This window comes from Leptinotarsa decemlineata, unplaced genomic scaffold, assembly GCF_025532065.1.
Source record: "Leptinotarsa decemlineata unplaced genomic scaffold, Ldec_3_MD MMD2_tig00026299_RagTag_RagTag, whole genome shotgun sequence".
Lineage (NCBI taxonomy): Eukaryota > Metazoa > Arthropoda > Insecta > Coleoptera > Chrysomelidae > Leptinotarsa > Leptinotarsa decemlineata.
In genome coordinates, this window is record NW_027412676.1 from 5,838,866 (window position 1) to 5,858,207 (window position 19,342).

Below are 19,342 nucleotides of genomic sequence, written 5' to 3' on the forward strand. Positions count from 1 at the left end.
AGCAAAGAAAAAATAATCAGCTTTGCAGATGATACTGCAATATTTTATAAGGGCGAGTCATGGCCTACTTTGAAAGAAGATGTAGAATCATATTTTTTCCTAATCAAATCGTTCTTTGACAACAAGCTTCTAACTATCAACATAGATAAAACTCATTTCTTAACTTTTTCTAATCACAAAACAACAATGCCCAAATTTGATTCCCTATCTCTAGAAAAAAATACACGAATAATGTCAACAAATATAATAAAATATCTTGGAATAGTTATAGATGTACATCTGAAATGGGACCATCACATCAAGTTCCTCCTGAAAAAACTTCGATTTGTTCTTTATAAATTCCGACAGTTGAATGATATTCTTGACCTGAAACAAAAAAAGATAATTTATCACAGTCTTGTGGAAAGTTACATCACTTATGGACTACTCGGATGGGGAGGTATATCTAAAAGTCACATCCATTCTCTTGAAGTCATTCAGAAACGATTTCTAAAATTGATGCTATCTAAGAAATTGAGATATCCAAGTGATACACTTTATATAGAATCGAGATTACTAGATATGAGACAATTGTATTACAGAAACTCTAACATAAGACAACATAAACACAAGAATCAGTTAGAAACACTTACCCATGACTATAGTACTAGGCATCGTAAACAGTTCCAATGTCCTCGTATGCATAAATCGGTGGGCCAGGAATGTCATAAATACTTGGGTCCAAAACTATACAACAGCTTACCTTCGAATATTCAACAGATACGTAATATCAATCAATTCAAAAGTAAACTAGTCAGATTTATAAAGAACCTACCTAGAGAGAGTGTTCATAATTTAATTTAATCCAATAACACATTGTGGCAATGCTTGGATTCTTTTACAAGAGAAGAAACTTTGGATGGAAATGAAAAACCGACGTGTTCGAAATGAACAAAGTCCTTATCAATCCACAAGTTTCCCTATATTTTAATAATACATTTAAAAAGATTCTCTCCAACGGAAAGTAGAGGCAAATTGAATGATGTCATCGAATTTCCTCTAGAAGGATTGGATATGGACAATTTTGCAGCAGAAAATGTGGCTACTTGTTATAATATATATGCACTTTTAAACCACAGTGGGACTACTAACAGAGGACATTATACAGCATACTGCAGACACCCGTATACTGGCGCGTGGCACAAATACAACGATTCACACATGTCACCAATTTCACCAAAGTCGCTTGTGAGTGGAGAATCATACGTCCCCTTTTATGTAAAGGATGGAACAAAATCGCACCTTTAAGATAACCGAGAGAAAGTTTCTGTGTGCAATTATTATTTATTTTTTGTTAATTTCAAATAATTTCAACGGTAATTATAAGTTTGTTAATTTGGGAAAAAAAGACAAAAGATAAACAGTTTTAAAACACGAAATTTGAACATCGCACTACCAATATATGAACTTGGCCCTTTCTGCGTTCTACTCATTACATGTATATTATTGTATTTTATATATTTCATATTATTAATTTAGTCAATATTTGTATCTCCCTAGTTTATCAATACCTATATATAATGTGTAAAACAATATTTCTTATCTTGACGAACAAGTATGAACTTCCGTAATCTGTCTGTATGTGGTCGTTTGTTTTAATTTTTTTTTTTGTGCAACCTTTGATTTTCTCTATCAATGCGGGAATTTATGAGATTGATATTTTATCATTTTTTATTATTATTGGTGAGTTTTAGAATAACTGAAGTCTTAGGGAACATAATATGAATGTTATGTTTACTGAGATTTCAAACTGATTGTGTTATTCAATTGACCTGGATTGTGAGAATTTAAATTTTGTGATATGTGGCATGTAAAAGATTTTTGTAGAATTATTTTCATCATTTCTAGAGGCTATGTCACGCACAAGGAGCAATCTGGCGATTGTCTATTCAGTGATGCCATTGTTTATTGTTCATTTATTCAGCTCTAAAGCACTACTCATATAATTGTTCAATTTTGTTATTGTTCTGTAATTCACCCACACACAGGGTTTTATCCTCAGTGGAAGTATCCGTTTATTCATCAAGGTATATGTACTTCATATACTTCATTTTATATTTATGTATTATGATTTACGGATGAATAAATTATTATTATTATTATTTGTGGACAGAACACTCAAAAAAGGGAGCAAACCGCGGACACGTGTTTCTGGCTATTGGCCTCATCAGCGCGGTGCAGCCAATTGCAAAGATGGACAACAACTGGTTACAGTTGTTCACATATGACACCGTGCATATGTGAAGTTTTTCATTTTTGGTAACCAGTTGTTGTCCATCTTTGTAATTGGCTGCACCGCGCTGATGAGGTCAATAGCCAGAAACACGTGTCCGCGGTTTGCCCCTTTTTTTGAGTGTTCTGTCCACAAATTTTCCCTTTTGATTTATATCATACACACTCAATAACTAACATCTTCATCTCTGTATATATATATATATATATATATATATATATATATATATATTTATCTCTATATCTATATCGTATATATATATATATATATATATAAATCAATAGATAATTTCAATAAAGAACCTAATATCATCAAGCAAATTGCAGTTAACAATGGGTTTGAAGCTTAATTAATAAACAAAATACTTTCCAAAAAAGTCTACGCAAAAGCGATTCGCGACGATTTTCCTATTGATGGAATAGATAAACAAAATCAAAATTATAGAGCTTTAACGTATTTTGGACAAACAACAGAAAAAGTGGCTTCTTTTTTTAGGAAACGAGATATTAAAATTGCATATAGAACAAGTAATACGTTGAAAAGTTAGTTAAAAATAATGAAGACAAAACATCCAAATTCGAGAAATCAGCTTCTGTGTTAGCGAAACATGTCATGATATATTTCTCAACTAAAGTTTGTGGAGATCAAATCGTACGGTGTAGTTTATGAAATTACTATGGACCTTCATCAAGTAAATGCCGAATCAATCAGAAAAAGGCATATATGGAACTTGCTGAAATCTCTGTAAATCAATAAACGCTAAAATTTAATATTTTTTTCAACGACAGACAAGAAGTTATTCAATCAGTATCAATCTATTTTCATAAAATGTCAAGAATGAACATATTCATAAATCAACTGTTTTCCTAGAAGTAATATTACATTGTGATTGTTTTTCCAAAATTTACTCGTTTTGTAGAACTATTCATTTATCTAAACAAGTTTTCAACTGTTATATAAAAGACATTCTAAAATAGTTTGATATACCAGTTCATCAATGCGTCTTGAATTGAATTTATTGAGTGAAAATTTTATAATTATCATCATTGATAGTGCTATTAGATGTCATCAAGTAAAAGGTGAGAATTAAATGATTGGAACGAGAAAATAACTTTTTAAAAAGAATTTATTTTACAAACTAGAGACGACTGTCTCTTACGAGAGCTACAAACAGAATGATAATTAATATAATGTTAACTGGATGCTAACTGCATGTCGAGATAAGGTATTCCTGGAATATCTCTTACTCAGCTGAATCTGCGTGTGAATGGCCGTGTCGTGGGAACTATGACCACATAACTTGAGTGTATTTCTAATTCTGAATATCACTTTGCAGTTTAGAGCATGGATTATGAAAAATCATATGAAAGTCTTTTTTTCAATATATAGTTTTTGCAGCCCATGGATGCAACAGGGGTTGCTCTACAACTTTGTAGATATGGGATATTTCAAAAACATTGAATGATATATTAGATATTTCACAAACTACACTTAAACGATTTGATCTCCACTAACTTTATTGAACTTGTTTTCTTAAAAACCCATAAAGAATTATTATTGATGTAGATGGTAGGCAATTTGCTTTAGGTAAGCATAATCGAGCAGGTATGTGATGTAGAGATTCAGGTAATTTCTTACAGGTAGTCTCGATTGTGGTTACCTGTAGTATATAAATATGAATGTAAGGATGCTTGGATGTATTAATCATTTGAAAAAGCTAATGTTTTAGCGAAACATGTTCAATGATTATTTTCAATAAAGTTAGTGGAGATCAAATCGTTTAAGTGTAGTTTGTGAAATTACTATGGATCTTCATCAAGTAACGGCCGAATCAATCAGAAAAAAAAAAAAAAAAAAAAATATATTAGATAGGCTGAAAAGTTTATAGGCTAATAGAAAGATGGCGCTACTAGTATTAAATCCATATGATTTTCAGTTAACACTAACCTTCAAAAAACACGTTTACAAATTTCACAGCCATCAGACTGTTACTTTGTGGGATAGAATATTTAGAGTGAAGCAACTTTTGTTAGTCTGAAGAAAATTGATTAAAAGGTATTTCGTTTGTCAATAAAGCATTGCTTTCGGCAGAAAAAAACATTAAAAACTGTTGAAGCCAAGGATTGGCTTGATGAACTTTATTCGGATTTTGCACCTGGAAAATCAAATTTTGAGAAGTATTTTGCTGGATTCAAACGAGGTGAAATGAGCACCGAGAACTATCTTGTAACGAAAAAGGCATCAACAGCGTCTATAACATAGAGTTATTGAAGCGTTTCAAGGACGAAATCGTAAAAAAACGGGCCCATTGTGAGAAAAAAAAGTGCTGTTTCATCAAGGCAATGCACTGTGTCACAAATCAATGAATACGATGAAAAAATTCCTAGAATTGCTTTCGAATCCACCGTTTTCTCCATATGTAGCTCCTACCGATATTTTTCTGTTCTAAGACCTCAAGAGAGTGCGCGCTGAAAAAAAATTTGGTGCCGATGAAGAGATGATCGTCGACACTGAGGTCTGTTTTGAGGCTGAAGATAAATCGTTCTATAAAAATAGTATCGACAAATTGTATGGCCGCTATAATTGTTGTATCGCCTTCAAAGGCAACTATCATCAGGCCAGGTGATTGGAAAATTCATCAACTCTTGGTTTTTGACTTCGAAATTCTGAAATATCAAGTCTTGAGCTCAAGATATATTTGACGAAAAATATCAATGGAGGTATCTTTCAGAGTGGTATTGAAAAAAAAACGTGTTCACGCAAGCACGAAATTATGCTCATATTTGAGTATCACATCACATAATCGATAACGAAATGCTTTCTCCTGTATCTCATCCACCTCTTAAAAGCGGAAAACTGACAGTGTTATCGATTCGCCCTGACGATAATATCACCTACCCATAATTCTGCGAAACACCTCAATAAATAATACCGTTGGATGGAAATCTACCTATTAAATTATAACAATACGCGCAGGCGAACATAATTACTTATGCAGATGGCTCACGTCTGGGATAAAAGCAACTCCAAACCCTTTATTAAACAACTTAAAGCTGCTATACGAAAGTTCCAAGTTTGTTAACTAAAGTTTTGGTTTGTTTCAGCACTCTACTCTCTACTACTATTCGGCTCCTGCATTCTAAATTGTTGTGTGTTATATATCATCATCTAATACAACTTTGATTGGAACTGAAAAGAAAAAGATTGACTCTACTTCTCATGGTAATATTCGAATGATTTTTTACTGAAAAATAATAAAAAAAAAAGAATTGAAAATTTTTATGTTCTTACTTCTTTTATTTGTAACTAGCGTCACTGCAGTTTTGTCCTATAAGGACATTTTCAAACTTATACATCAAACTAACAATGATTCATTACAGTAGCCCTTATATAACATCACTGTAGGTTATAATAGAGGTACTTAGCTTGATTGAGTACCTAAATTTTGTTCACTAGTAACAATGTGGAAATGTTTATTTGAAAATCGGTGAGTAAACTAAATCGATTTATTATTTAAACAGGTTGCACCTTCAATGTTTATGCTTGTGAATTTCCAACGATTCCAAATAATTGAGTTTGCAACCCTTCCTTGCATAGTGCAAATTTCTGTATCATTTAGATTCGCGAACTTGTTTGTGGTTGCATGCCAAGGAATGGTTTGAAAACGTTGAATAATTTTTATCTAATCTGAAGGATCTTTCACGATCAGCATACCGTTTTTAAAAATTTCGACTACATTGTCTCACATAAAAACCATTACACTTAAGCTTATGAACTCCAGATTTCTTCAACTTGCCCACTTTATCTTTGGCATTGAAAAAAAATCTGATAACTTGGCATGTGGTCTAAATGCGACTTCCACATTGTTTTTTCTGAAGAAACCCGCAATTATCTCTGTTATTTTACCAAAATATGTTAGAGTTACAAATTTCTTGATTTCTGGTTGTTTGATCTGGGGGTATTTCAATATGTAAGTGAATTTAAGGCTTTATTTTCTGACTAACTTCTGGACTGTATCTGCGTTGAAACCATTATTATGATCTATCTGTGTAATCATATCAATTTCCCTAGTCATATTGTCAGCAGACAAAGGCAGTGAGAATGTTCTGTACAACATTGAATTTTAGGCTGCTAATTTATGACTGTCTGGATGGATCCCGAGTGATTATTTCCATCCAAACAGTCGTGAGTTAGCAGCCTGCAATTCAATATTGCACAGACCATTTTCACTGCCTTTGTCTGCTAACAATCTAACTAGGAAAATTGATACAGTCACACAGATGGGTCATAATAATGGTTTCAACGCAGATACAATACAGAAGTTAGTCAGAAAACAAAGCCGTAAATTCACTTACAGATTAATATACCTGACTAACTTCTGGATTGTATCTGCGTTGAAATCATTATTATGACCTATTTGTGTAATTATATAAATTTTCCTAGCTGGATTGTTAGTAGACAAAGGCAGTGAGAATGCTCTGTGCAATATTGAATTGTAGACTGCTGATTTATGACTATCTGGATGGAAAGAATCACTCGGGTTCCATTCAGACAGTCATAAATTAGCAGCCTGAACTCCCACATAAGGTTCCATATTATATGTATAAAACGATTCTGAGTCAACTAATGCCCAGAGTTTTAATCCATACCTCGCTGGTTTTTTCGGCATATATTGGCGGAACGGACACCTACCACGAAAGAGCTCGAGCATTTCATCAACAGTTACACAGTCACTTGGAGAATAGTTTGACAAACATCGTTGAACAAAACCATCAAAAAGATTTCGCGCTTGAGCAAACTTATCACTTTGTTTTCTTATTTCTCTATCTTCAATATTGTCAGAGCAGAGCTCGTAGTAAGAATTGCAGTCGATTTGTACCCATAGTCAGACGAAACATTTCCACACCAGTACCATCTTGATTGTATAAATCTCTGAGATTCAAATGTGATGATTTTAGCACACCCGCTATATAGAATAAAGCACTCACGGCCTTCAGTTCGCATTCGTCTGTATCAGCAGCATCACGTTCTCTTTGAAAGTTTGGTCTTTCATTCCGAATATACTGGTGTGTGCATTGAACAATCTCTTGGATTACCTCATCTGGAAAAAAACATTTCTAAGCTTCTATTGCAGTCGTTGCTAATTTTGCTGGCCCAATTACCCCTGAAGCCTGATTTACAGTTTGTCATAGTGTTTTCCTTCTGTTGAACGATTCTACAGGAAATTTGTTCCACACAGTTCGTTTGTTTTTTTCGACATATGTATGTCTTTCATTTATCGCAATATTACCTCCTTCTTCATCACTTCGCACAATTTCTTCATCGCTTGACTGCTATGATAATGAATCATACTCATTTATTTCAACCTCATCGATTTCACCATCTTCAGATCCATAAACATCCTCATCTTCAAGTTCATTATACAGTACCAGTAGATGTGCTTGTTCTCGTTCATAACTCATTTTCTGAAACAAGAATGCCTTATTGTACATATGTCAGAATATTTCTACCTCTGAATTGTGAGCACGTGTCAAAACACGAATATGTGATGCCTATTGAATAACAAACAGGTTATTAAATTAAATAAAAATCGAACTGGCAAAAGAACTAATATTATCTCCAAAAAATACAACAATAATACTCACTTGAACAAAAACTATTCCAAATTTCCTCGCTTTACCAGTACACGCGCACGGTGCTTTCGACCACAATCGCGATCACAACAGTAATAGATGTACACACTGAACGCTTTGGAAGAGGCGAAAAATGACCCTAAAGAGTAACTGTCAATATTATGGAGAGGGAATAGGTGGAGCTTTGTACGCCAAATGTCCTATTTAACGAATTTCAAGTGGTAAATGGAAAACTGCCGTGTTTTTGACCATTATGCGGGTAATGCCGGGTTAAAATAAACTCTTCACAAAGACGTGTAGATCATACAAAGAAGTAACTTTCAGAGACAAACTGAAAGAAAAAGCCCTAACAAAACAACTACTTTCATATAAACATTGAATTACACGAAACAAAAAATACTTTCGGAACAACTACTTTTATATAATCATTGAAGTATATTAAAAAAACGTTTCCCTATTCAGTTTTTACTCCAAATAGTCGTCATGGAATTGAAACATATCATTCACAGTATTGCTACACAACATAGTGTATGAAAAAGGTAAAATTTCAGTCACTGAAGGTGAAATAAGGCAAGTTTCTTTTTTCGAAACATGGGATGTTCGCCATTGAGGATGACAGTGTTCCATGTAAGTAAAATTTTACCTCTCTCATATACTGTATTGTGTAACAATAATTCGAATGATATCTAATTGAATTCCATGACAAATTTTTGAAGTATAAACTGTATAGGGAAACGTGTTTTTGGCATAATTCACTGATCATATAAAAGTAGTCGTACCGAAAGTTTTTTTTGTGTAATTAAATGTTTATATGAAAGTAATTGTTTCGTGGGGGCTTTTTCTTCCAGTTCGTTCGTGAAAGTTACTCTTTGTCAAGTGTTGATTTTGAAATTGATTGCTTTCTTCCTTCCTTCTGAATATTTCCACAGTTTTTTGTATAAAGATGGAGAAATAGAGAGCCAAAAATATATTTCATTTTTTTCTTGTTGAGAGAGAAAATAAACTATTGATGGAAATAAATAAGTATTTTATTTCAAAAATGGCATTCGCTCAGGGAATAATAGATACAGAATGATATTACTATTGTCTGACAAGGAAGTAAAACTTCAGTCCTTAAGTTTTTCGTCTTTCTTTAATTTTTTTGTAGACGAGTTCTACGATCCATGAAATGCTGCAGATTAAATATGCCATAGTCAGTACATGAATAACCATCGCATCACTATGTGTGATGGCCTTGACATAACCTGTAAAATATCGATTTTAAAATAATTTCACTATGATTGTCATATCAGTTTCCATCTAACTCACTCATTAAAGGACCAAATGCTAGGCTAACAGTTCCAGAAACCACCATGAATAGTGACAGAGCTGTTGAAAAGTTATCTTTGTATTCCTCAGATATCACCAAAGCCAAAGGAGTTTGGATAAAACATCTCAGAAATCCCAAAATTCCGAGGTTCACAATTTTCCACGTATAATCGTCACGAAAGATGAATACTGAAAATTAAAACGTCATTTTTCTTCACTGACAAATTTTGCATTGAGAAATCCCCTTTTCACGAAATCAATATCGCAGAAAACTATGTATACTTTCAAAGTTATGAATGATGTTGAGGTTCAATACACCAGATGAAGGCCAGTTAATATCATGTTCAACATCTGATTTTCCATTTTGGTCAATATAATAAACTCTTTGTTTGAATAGCCAACAGGAAATTCAGTCTATCTGTGTGTTGTTACCAATTTTTTTTTCATTAATCATACTCATTGTACAAGTTTTATCATTTTTGCATATGTATCAGTTAGTTTTACAAGTTAACAATAGAAAATGAAAAGACATCAAAATGGTGTCCAACGTTCACTACAAAAAAACAATAATAATCTATCATTGGAATTCCATCAGCGGATTAGTTGCGAAAATTCAAATAAGTATTTCTTGAAATGGTTCACAATAGATTTCAGTATTAATTGCAGATTTCTCCTAATTCATTAAATATAACTGAATATTATTAATCATTTGATAAATACTCTTGGTTTACCTGTCTTTTTGTTCTTCATATAGCCCATTCCCAGCCCGTTTTCGATTTTAACATGTTCCATTAGGTTCGTTCCAACCTTGAGTCACCAACAAATTTCCAACAGTTTGTAAATCGTTGTCAACGCGCATGTCTGGTAAATATTGGTTTCTGATTAATTTGAAATTTCTGATTGGAACAGCTGATAGTTCAACTGAAATTTGGCATGGAATTTCAACATAACATTTAAAAATAAATCTAATCAAGTGTATTTTTGGAGAGTAAAAGAAGGTTGCAGTATTTTATGTCTCTATTCTATTTACTAATCAACGTGGAACTGGGAGTTCAGTAGGTCACCGCAATAATTAATTTGTGTTATTAAATTATATTTTAGGTTCACATGAAGAATTCCTAAAATTTTTCCTGCGCCAGCAAATACATAATTCATTTTATAACAATTTTTGCAGATTATGTTGTTTGCAAGTTGCATGAACATAAGACAGAAACAGTAATACGAAATACACATGCGTCAGATTAATGGTTAGAAAATAATCGTCAAACCATTCTGATAGATTTCGAACAGGTTTGAATCTTGGATGGAACAGAAAAGTGATAGTTTACTAATGGTTGGAAACTCACGTTGGAACGCAATCACATTACTGCGCAGAATCGTGACTGTCAGAAACTGTTTCTGACGCTGGTTGGAACGAACCTATTGATATTTTTAACATTAATATAAACTGTTGCAGTTCTTGAAATTTATTGGGATGTTTTGGGTTCGCAACAATTGTTGCGACTGAAAATCAATACAAAAAGTAACAAAAAATCAATGTTGAGAACTGGTAAAATTCTGGACCATTAGGCGCTGTACAGTGTGATCAAACTCGTGTCGACACTATCGCTAACTTTACCTATTATTATTGAAGATGCGACTCCGGTGACTTCGGTTGAAATGGAGAACTAGAAGTGTTTTTTTTTAACTAAACAACGTGGTGCTAACAGAAAAACAAATGAACAGTGTTTTGAATTCATTTTCTGAAATGAGACATACTGTATATTCATACCTTGATAAATCACCAATTCTCTTCTAAACTGATAAGGTTATCCTTGAATAAAAAAAGATGTTATACGTATTTTTCACTTTCGTTAAGTATACCATGTTATTCAAAATCGAAACAGATTAATATAGCTGAATTTTGTAAAATTATTCAAATTATACAAAATTAAATGCAATCTTCAAATACATTCTTCCGTGCTCGTATGGTAGATCGTCGATACTATTGTAGCTATTCTCATATACCTGATTCTTCAGAAATCTCCCAGCAATAAAAATCCGTGGGTATAATGTCAGGAAAATGGGGAGACCAACTAACTGGTCCTCTGGTAGCCATGAAACAATTGTTTGAAAAATCAATTACAAAATTACAACATTGTTTGCAGGCACACCGTGGAAAAACGCTCTAAGGCGATCAGCTGAGTCGAGATTACTGAAGGAATCCTTGATTATGGTTATAACGAATTTCAAATGATGCTCACTTGTGGAAGTAACATCTTGAAAAACTGGTCCAATGATTTTTGACCCATATGTTTATGTTGAAACGTACCTGTGTAATGAAAAAATACTTCGAATAAGGTTTTCATTATTCCAGTAATGATGATTTTTCCTGTTATATACAGTGCATTCCATTTAAAACGAGCCACCCTCTATTACTTTTAGTACCATGATTTGCAGAAAAAATTAAGAAACATGTCAACCATAGTATACAGGGGGACACATTTTGACATGTTTATATTTGATGTGACTTCCCCTATCGCACCCCCAGAGCATGTCACCAATTTTTTTTGAATGGATCACCCTATATTGTTTTACCATTATCAGATGCTCCATGATGAGCAGATTTCAACAAAGTATAAAACATATGGTCTGAATCTTATGGTTCGGGAGCTGAAAATTATTTGAGTTGAAAACGAGCCAGCCTGAATGAATTTTGGAACAATGATTTTCAGTAAAAATAAAAAACATCTCACCAATAGTATACAGGGGGACACATTTTGACATATTCACATTTGATATAACTTTCCCTATCGCACCCTCAGAGCATGTCACCATTTTTTTCAATGGATCAATTGTTTTGCATTTGCAGATGTTCCATGATGAACAGATTTCAACAAAGTAGAATACATTATGGTCTGAAGCTCATAGTTTGGACACTAAAAATTATTTCAGTTGGAAACGAACCACTCTGAATGAACTTCTGTACAATCTGTTACCTAGGTTTCATTGGTGATTTTGTGAAGTATACTTCAAAAAAGTCTCATTTTGCCTAGTTTAGTTTGAAATCGATATTCTCTTCATTTTGTATTTGTCTCATATTACAATAATGATTACCTACCAGGTGAAGATACAATTGGTGTTTCTGTTTGTGTGTGGTGTTTCTGTGAATTCTTAAGAAGTAATGGTTTATACGCTTCGAAAATGGATTGAAATAGTAAGTTTGTACTACCAGAATGGAAATAGTGCTAGGGCTGCTGCCCGTATGTTCAATGATAATCATCCAGGAAAAATGTACGACGAAAATACGTTTCGGAATTATACAACAAATTTATGGAAACTGTATCTGTTAAAATTGAAAAGGATAACCATTCAGGAGATGTCAACGATGAAGCTATTTGTATGCAGTTTTAGGGCACGTTGAACTGATGGAAAATCCGCAGTCTCTTACTAAGTTATCTCGAGAATCAAGAATCAGTCATATTAAGGTTTTTAGGACTCGAAGGAACCTCAGGTCTCAATGAACAATCTGAAAACAAATACGAGGGAGTATACAAAAACCGGAGAAGAATCTATCAGAGAGCTTTTCCGGGTACACTTTCCCGGGTCAGAAATTACAAATCTAACACCGCAGGCCTGGGCGAATTCAGAACTGGAGACCCCAAAAAAGGCATCCACGGAGGACTGGAAAATGACAAAGAAGGTGATGGATATGGAGAAAATTAAATGGGCTGTGAACTCATTTCAACCCTATAAGTCGCCGGGACCTGATGGCATATGCCCAGTAATGCTTCAAAAGGGACCGGGAGTACTTTTCAAAAAATTGTGTATAATTCTCAGGGCAAGCTCAGCACTGGGACACATACCAAAAATTTGAAGACTGATCAGGGCCACCTTCATTCCGAAACCTGGGAAAATCGGACAGGACTCTGGACTTTGAGACCAATTAGTCTCATGTCATTTCCGTTGAAAACGCTAGAAAAACTACTTGACAGGCATATCAGGGACGTATCACTGGCTATCAGACCATTACATCGAGACCAATATGCATACAGGTCAGGTATGTCAACAGAAATGGCTCTATGTCGGGTAACAGAAAAAGTAGAATATACTTACAAAAACAATGAAGTACTTTTAGCTGCTTTCTTGGACATCGAGGGCTCATTTGATAATACGTCGTTAGAACCAATCATCCAGGCGTCGAGGAGAAGAGGGATCGACAAGACAAGCTGTAGGTGGAGACTTCATGCTTAGGGGAAGATTGGTATATACAACCATTATGGGGGAAACTGGTATCGTGTCACGGGTAGCAAGGGGCTGTCCTCAGGGGGGTTCTAACCCCTCTGTTATGGAACCTTGTAATGGACAAGCTACTATGTCTCTTAGACCATAATGGGTATAAAGCACTGGGCTATGCTGACAACTCAGTCATCTTAGTCCAGGGTAAATACAATAATGTAGTGAAGGGATGCATGCAGCAGGCCCCGAAAATTATAACAAGATGGACCGAAGAAGAAGAGCATAACATGAGCCCATCCAAATCGACCATAGTAGCATTCACCAAGAGGATTAAACGGAGGGTCTCGGACCTCTAAAACTTCGAGGTGAAAAAATACAAGTGTCGGGGAGGTTGAATATCTGAGACTAATTCTGGATTCCAAACTAACCTGGAACCAATACTTGGACAGGATAAAGAGGAAAACGGAGGTAGCACTGATGCTCGCCAGACGCACCTATGGAAAAACATGGGGGCTAAAACCAGACATGGTATATTGGCTAAACACGATGGTGGTTAAACCCATGATAGCATACGCATCTCTGGTTTGTTGGCCAAAGATGCAGCAGGCAACCGCCATCAACAAACTAGGCAAGGTGCAAAGACTTTCATGTTTGGGAATGACGGGAGCAATGAGAACTACCCCAACAGCTGCATTGGAGACACTCATGAATCTACCTCCTTTATACTTTGTGATACTGGGGGAGGCCAGGATGGGCCAATTCAGACTGGAAAACTCACCGAACTACAAAAGATCGGACCGAATAGAAATTTCGGAACAAGTGGAGGAGCACATATTGAATATGTGCACGGACCACATGACACCGAAGTACACCTTTAACACAAACTTCACGGCCAAAATCATAAGCCGTGAAGAGTGGAAGATCATTAGCCATCCCGAAAACATGTTTGGAAAAACACCTGGTAAACAGATGGAATGAAGACCAAACATGGAACGGGAGCTGGAATATACCGAGCGGATAGAAATCTGAACTACAGCTATCCGCTAGGACTATACACATCCGTCTTTCAGGCGGAAGTGTATGCTATCTTGCAGTGTGCAAGGCTTATTACATTGAGACCTCAAAGAAATGAGCGAATCAATATTTTTACAGACAGCAAGAGCGCACTAGGGGCTCTGACAAAACCGAAGGTGACATCAAAACTGGTCTGGGAATGCCATGAAGAACTGAATGAACTTGCGAACAGGGACAAATTAACTTTGTTCTGGGTACCAGGGCATTCAGGAATCACAGGTAATGATAAAGCTGATGAATGCACTAGACGCGGATCATCAACTTCATCTTATATAGGTCCAATAAGAAGCATACAATAAGGTCCAATGAGAAGCATACAGAATACTGGACAAAAGTACCTGGCAATAAACACAGTATAACCTTCATTAGGGAACCGTCCGAGAAAAGATCCGAAGAACTACTTCAATATAGTAGGGATCGGCTCAGAATAATTACAGGGTTACTAACCAGTCATTGTACGCTTAGAGGACACCTGAATAAAATGGGGCTCTTCAACGGAGACCTCAGCTGCAGATTATGCAACGAAGGGACAGAAACAGCTCTACACATCTTATGCGAATGTGAGGCACTTGATCACAGGAGGCAGGCAATATATGGACGTACAAAATTATGCCCAGAAGAATATGACGAACATCCAACACGGAACCTGAACAAACTAGTACAGGGAACGAGACTGATGGAATGGGTGTCATGAGAAGATGGGAGAATAAACGCAATAAGCCCAAGAGGCTGCAGTGTTTTCTGGAGACTTGTGACTGAATGGACAACTCAGACAGCTCCCAAAAAAACCATTTTCAGGATCCTTCATGAGTACAAATTTTGTCCATATGGGATTAGAAGAGTTCATGAATTGAACGTAGATGATTTCGATAGACGTATCGAGTTTTGTGAAAGTCTCACTGAACGGATCAATTTGCATCAGAATTTTTTGTATGAAATTTGTTTTTCGGATGAATGTACGTTAAGTTTGGATGAAGAGGGGAATCGGCAAAATTGGCAATATTGAAATGATACGAATCCTCATTAATCACGTTAATACCCAACGACGTCAACAACTGAATGTTTGGACAGGAATTTTAGGTGACCACATCATAGGACCTTTTTTAATCGATAATAATTTGAGTAGTGATGAATATTTGGATATGTTCGAGAATCGAATAATACCGTGCATCAACAGGGCAATTGAGGAGGATATAAATTTATTCGAAAACGAAATAATTTTTCAGTAAGATGGTGCACCTCCTCCTTTGGATGATCATTTTCCTGGTAGTTGGATTGGCAGTAGAGGTCCCACAGAATGGCCACCAAGGTCGTCGGATCTCACTCCTGTGGATTTCTTTCTATAGGGTCATTTGAAGTATAAAGTGTATGAGATGGAATCAACAACATTAAAAGATTTGAGTGAAAATATCATGAGGCATGATAACGGTAATGAAAGCTCGTTTGTATTATTATATGGAAGCTGACGAAAACGTATTTGTACATATACCTACTATAGAAAATTTTTTCTTCTCATTGTCCAGTCATCAGATTTTGATTCAAGTATTGATAAAAATCTCTTTGTTAGATTTACTGCTTCCATATTTGTCTATAAAACGAATATTTCAAAATGTGGCCTCCTGTATAATTGTTAGCCTGTTTTTTTATTTTTCCTGCAAATCATTGTTTCAAAACTTATTCTGGGTGGCTCATTTTCAACTCAACTTAATTTGTAGCTCCCGAACCATAAACTCCAGACCATATCTTTAATACTTTGTTAAAATCAGGTCATCATGGAGCATCTGATAATGCGAAACAATATAGGGTGATCCATTTGAAAAAAAATGGTGACATGCTCTGGGGGTACGATAGGGGAAGTAACATCAAATGTGAAAATGTCAAAATGTGTCCCCCTGTATACTATTGTTGACGTATTTTTTCATTTTTCCTAAAAAGCATTGTACCAAAAGTTATTCAGGGTGGCTCGTTTTAAATGAAATGCACTGTATGCCCGGATTTCTAAAATTAGGTTCGTCGCTCCATGGAATTAATTTTAGGAAATTGGAATTGGCATTTTTAGCATTCACAAACTATCAGCGAAATGTTATTCGTCTTTTTCAGTCACCAGGTAAAATGCACTGAACAGGTCTATATTCATATGACACAAACTTATGTTTTTTCTGTTGAATAGATACAAAATACAGTTCACTAGCTTTCACGCAATCTCATTTGGAATTTTCATGATTTGACCTGAATTTTCTGTATGAGATTGAGAAAAATCGATTTGGAAAAATTCTTTCAGGAAATATAACATTATGTATGCTTTCAGCATATCACATTTTTCAGAATTAGTGAAAACCACTTTAATTATTAAAATAAACTGACACGAAAGTCAACGACTGAAAGAATAGACTTAACAAACGTCAAAATGATGAGTAATGAACAAAATTCGTTGAGCACTTACTTTTATAATCAATTGAAAAGCCAATGTTGCAACCGATATGTACCAATTTGTTTTGATTTAAAATTGAAAAAGGCACAGAACTCCGTTATTTTTGGTTTTAGAATAAAATTAATTTAAACTTTTTGAGTTCAAAAAAAAGTAGGTAATAGATTCTGGAAGAAATATACAGGGTGAATCTAAAACGCAAAACTCAATTGTTTTTCTTTAGCGTCACTTTAATCAGTGGAGAAAACTGCCGCTTTATTAATTTAATCAACCTCGTATGCTCAATGATGAATAATTTCAGTAGTATTATTGCCAATTCATGTTTAATTACACTATATAGAGATCCATCTGCTGACATGATTGCAGCCAGCCGCATTTTTCACTAGACCTTCATTTTGTCGTGAAAAGTACAAGTGAATATTCGATGGCTAACTTTGAATGATTTCTCATTATAAATATTTACTGAATCAATAATGTCTTACCATCCTTGTTCATTATAAAATTCTGAACAAAAAAGGAATCTAATTTTCTGTTATAGATATGTCACCTTTTGTCGAAGATGCATCAATCAAATCATAAAGTTCATATAACTGAAGCATGAAGGAATTAGTTATTATCGTCTCGATCATTTTGAAATTTTTTTACTACGTTCAACTATTATTCAGTAATAAAATGATTTATCATTCGAAATATTTCCGAAACTATCAGGAGTAGATATATTATGATTCAATAATATGTATCATTTCGTTCATCATTAAATTCTTTCCAAAAGCGGTTTCTTTAAAAATACCATTTTCAAAAAACTGATTTCGACTCAAAATTTTTTCATTGTCACTACAGTAATATGTTCACTGCCAACTATAGTTTTTATGCAGTTCCTCCACTGGGCCTTATTCATAACGCAACGTTGAAAAAAATTCGGGTTGCCTTTTATTTTCAAATTACACTTCGTGTTGTGGAATTTTCACTAGAGAGTTTACAAAACCTCGTTTTAATACTACATCAGTGTATAGCAAAACACGTGTTGGATTGTTTACGGTTTTGTGAACTGTCTAGTGAAAATCTCACGATGAAGGGTTATTCGGCTACAATTGAACATAAGTGCATAAGATCCACTTTTTCATCAGTGTCGATCTCTGTTACTTGTTCATTGTCATTGACCAAGACATTTACAGAACAGGTTGATGAATCACATTGTTTCAGAGGAATAAATGAAAACCATACACAAAATAAACTTTTCCAGCATGATATAATGAATTACACCTACTGGAGAAATCACATAAATAAATGGGAAATGGATATTCTTATGCCGCACCTGGTTGGGATATCCAGAGCCTCTTTAGCTCTGAGGTATATTCCCAGCAAGTGGAGTGAAGTACGAGTGATATTTATATCCAAACCAGGTAAGATGGACTACACCTTACCAAAAGCATTCCGACCAATTAGTCTAACATCGTTCTTTTTAAAAACTATGAAGAGGCTATGTGAGCAGTAAATAAGAGATCAAGTACTAGTTCATTCACATCATCATGCATATACTCCGGGAAGGTCTACTGTTTCGGCCCTTCACCATGTAGTTGGCAGAATCGAAAGATCATTGGACACCCTGGGTATATTCATAGATATCGGCTGAGCGTTTGATAAAACAACCTTTCCAAACAATTACCCAGCAGCTAAACTCTAGGAATGTACCCCTGGTGGTAGGAAAATGGATACTCAAGATGATCTCTAGTAGAGCAATAAGTATCAATGTAGAGGACATCACAGTGAGAGCACTGGTCATAAGGGGATGTCCATAGGGAGGGGTCTTATCACCCCTTCTTTGGATAACCTGATTAATCACCTTAACAATAATGGATTCTACCCAATTGCATATGCATAGTTATCTTGCAGAACGGCAAGTGTGTGAATACACTGTACGATAGAGCGCAGAATGGACTCAAATTGATAGAAACATGGTGTAAGGAACACTCACTGTCGAAGAAGACTGAGATGGTCCTATTCACCAGGAAAAACAGTTTATCGGGCTTGAAATCGCCCGAAATCTTCAAAAGCATACTGAACTTCTCTGGAAAGGTGAAATATCTTGGTACTACCCTCGACAGGAAGCTGACATGGAACTCTCACCTACAGAGTAGAGCAAAAAGAGCATATGTTACTATTGAGCAATGTCGGAGGACAGTGGGACGCAGATGGAGTTTTTCACCCCGTGTGGTCACCCGGATCTACACTGCAATAATAAGACCTATGTTGATGTACAGAGCCATTGCATGGGGATCGAAAGTTCTATAAGCAATGGCCATTTAAAAAGTATATCAAATGCAGTGGTTGATTTGTTTGAACATCACATGAGACCAACACCAACCGCGGCAATGGAATTAATTACTGGTCTGGCCCCTCTGGACCTGT

At 35.1% G+C, this 19,342-nt stretch overlaps 1 protein-coding gene across 5 annotated transcripts in view; it reads right to left on the minus strand.

The window, feature by feature from the left end:
• Positions 1-229: 229 nt before the first annotated feature.
• LOC111502742 (monocarboxylate transporter 7) overlaps positions 230-19,342 on the minus strand; it is a 44,550-nt gene continuing 25,437 nt past the window's right edge. For 4 of the 5 annotated variants that reach the window (XM_074180757.1, XM_074180758.1, XM_074180760.1 and 1 more), the window contains 2 exons: positions 9,214-9,402; positions 8,916-9,149 (listed from right to left, as the gene is read on the minus strand). In XM_074180757.1, the coding sequence (XP_074036858.1) occupies positions 9,019-9,149; positions 9,214-9,402 (320 nt within the window). In that variant the 3' untranslated portion in view covers positions 8,916-9,018. Of the gene's footprint in view, positions 367-8,915; positions 9,150-9,213; positions 9,403-19,342 lie in introns of those variants that run through there. The other variant, XM_074180761.1, reaches the window with a different exon arrangement.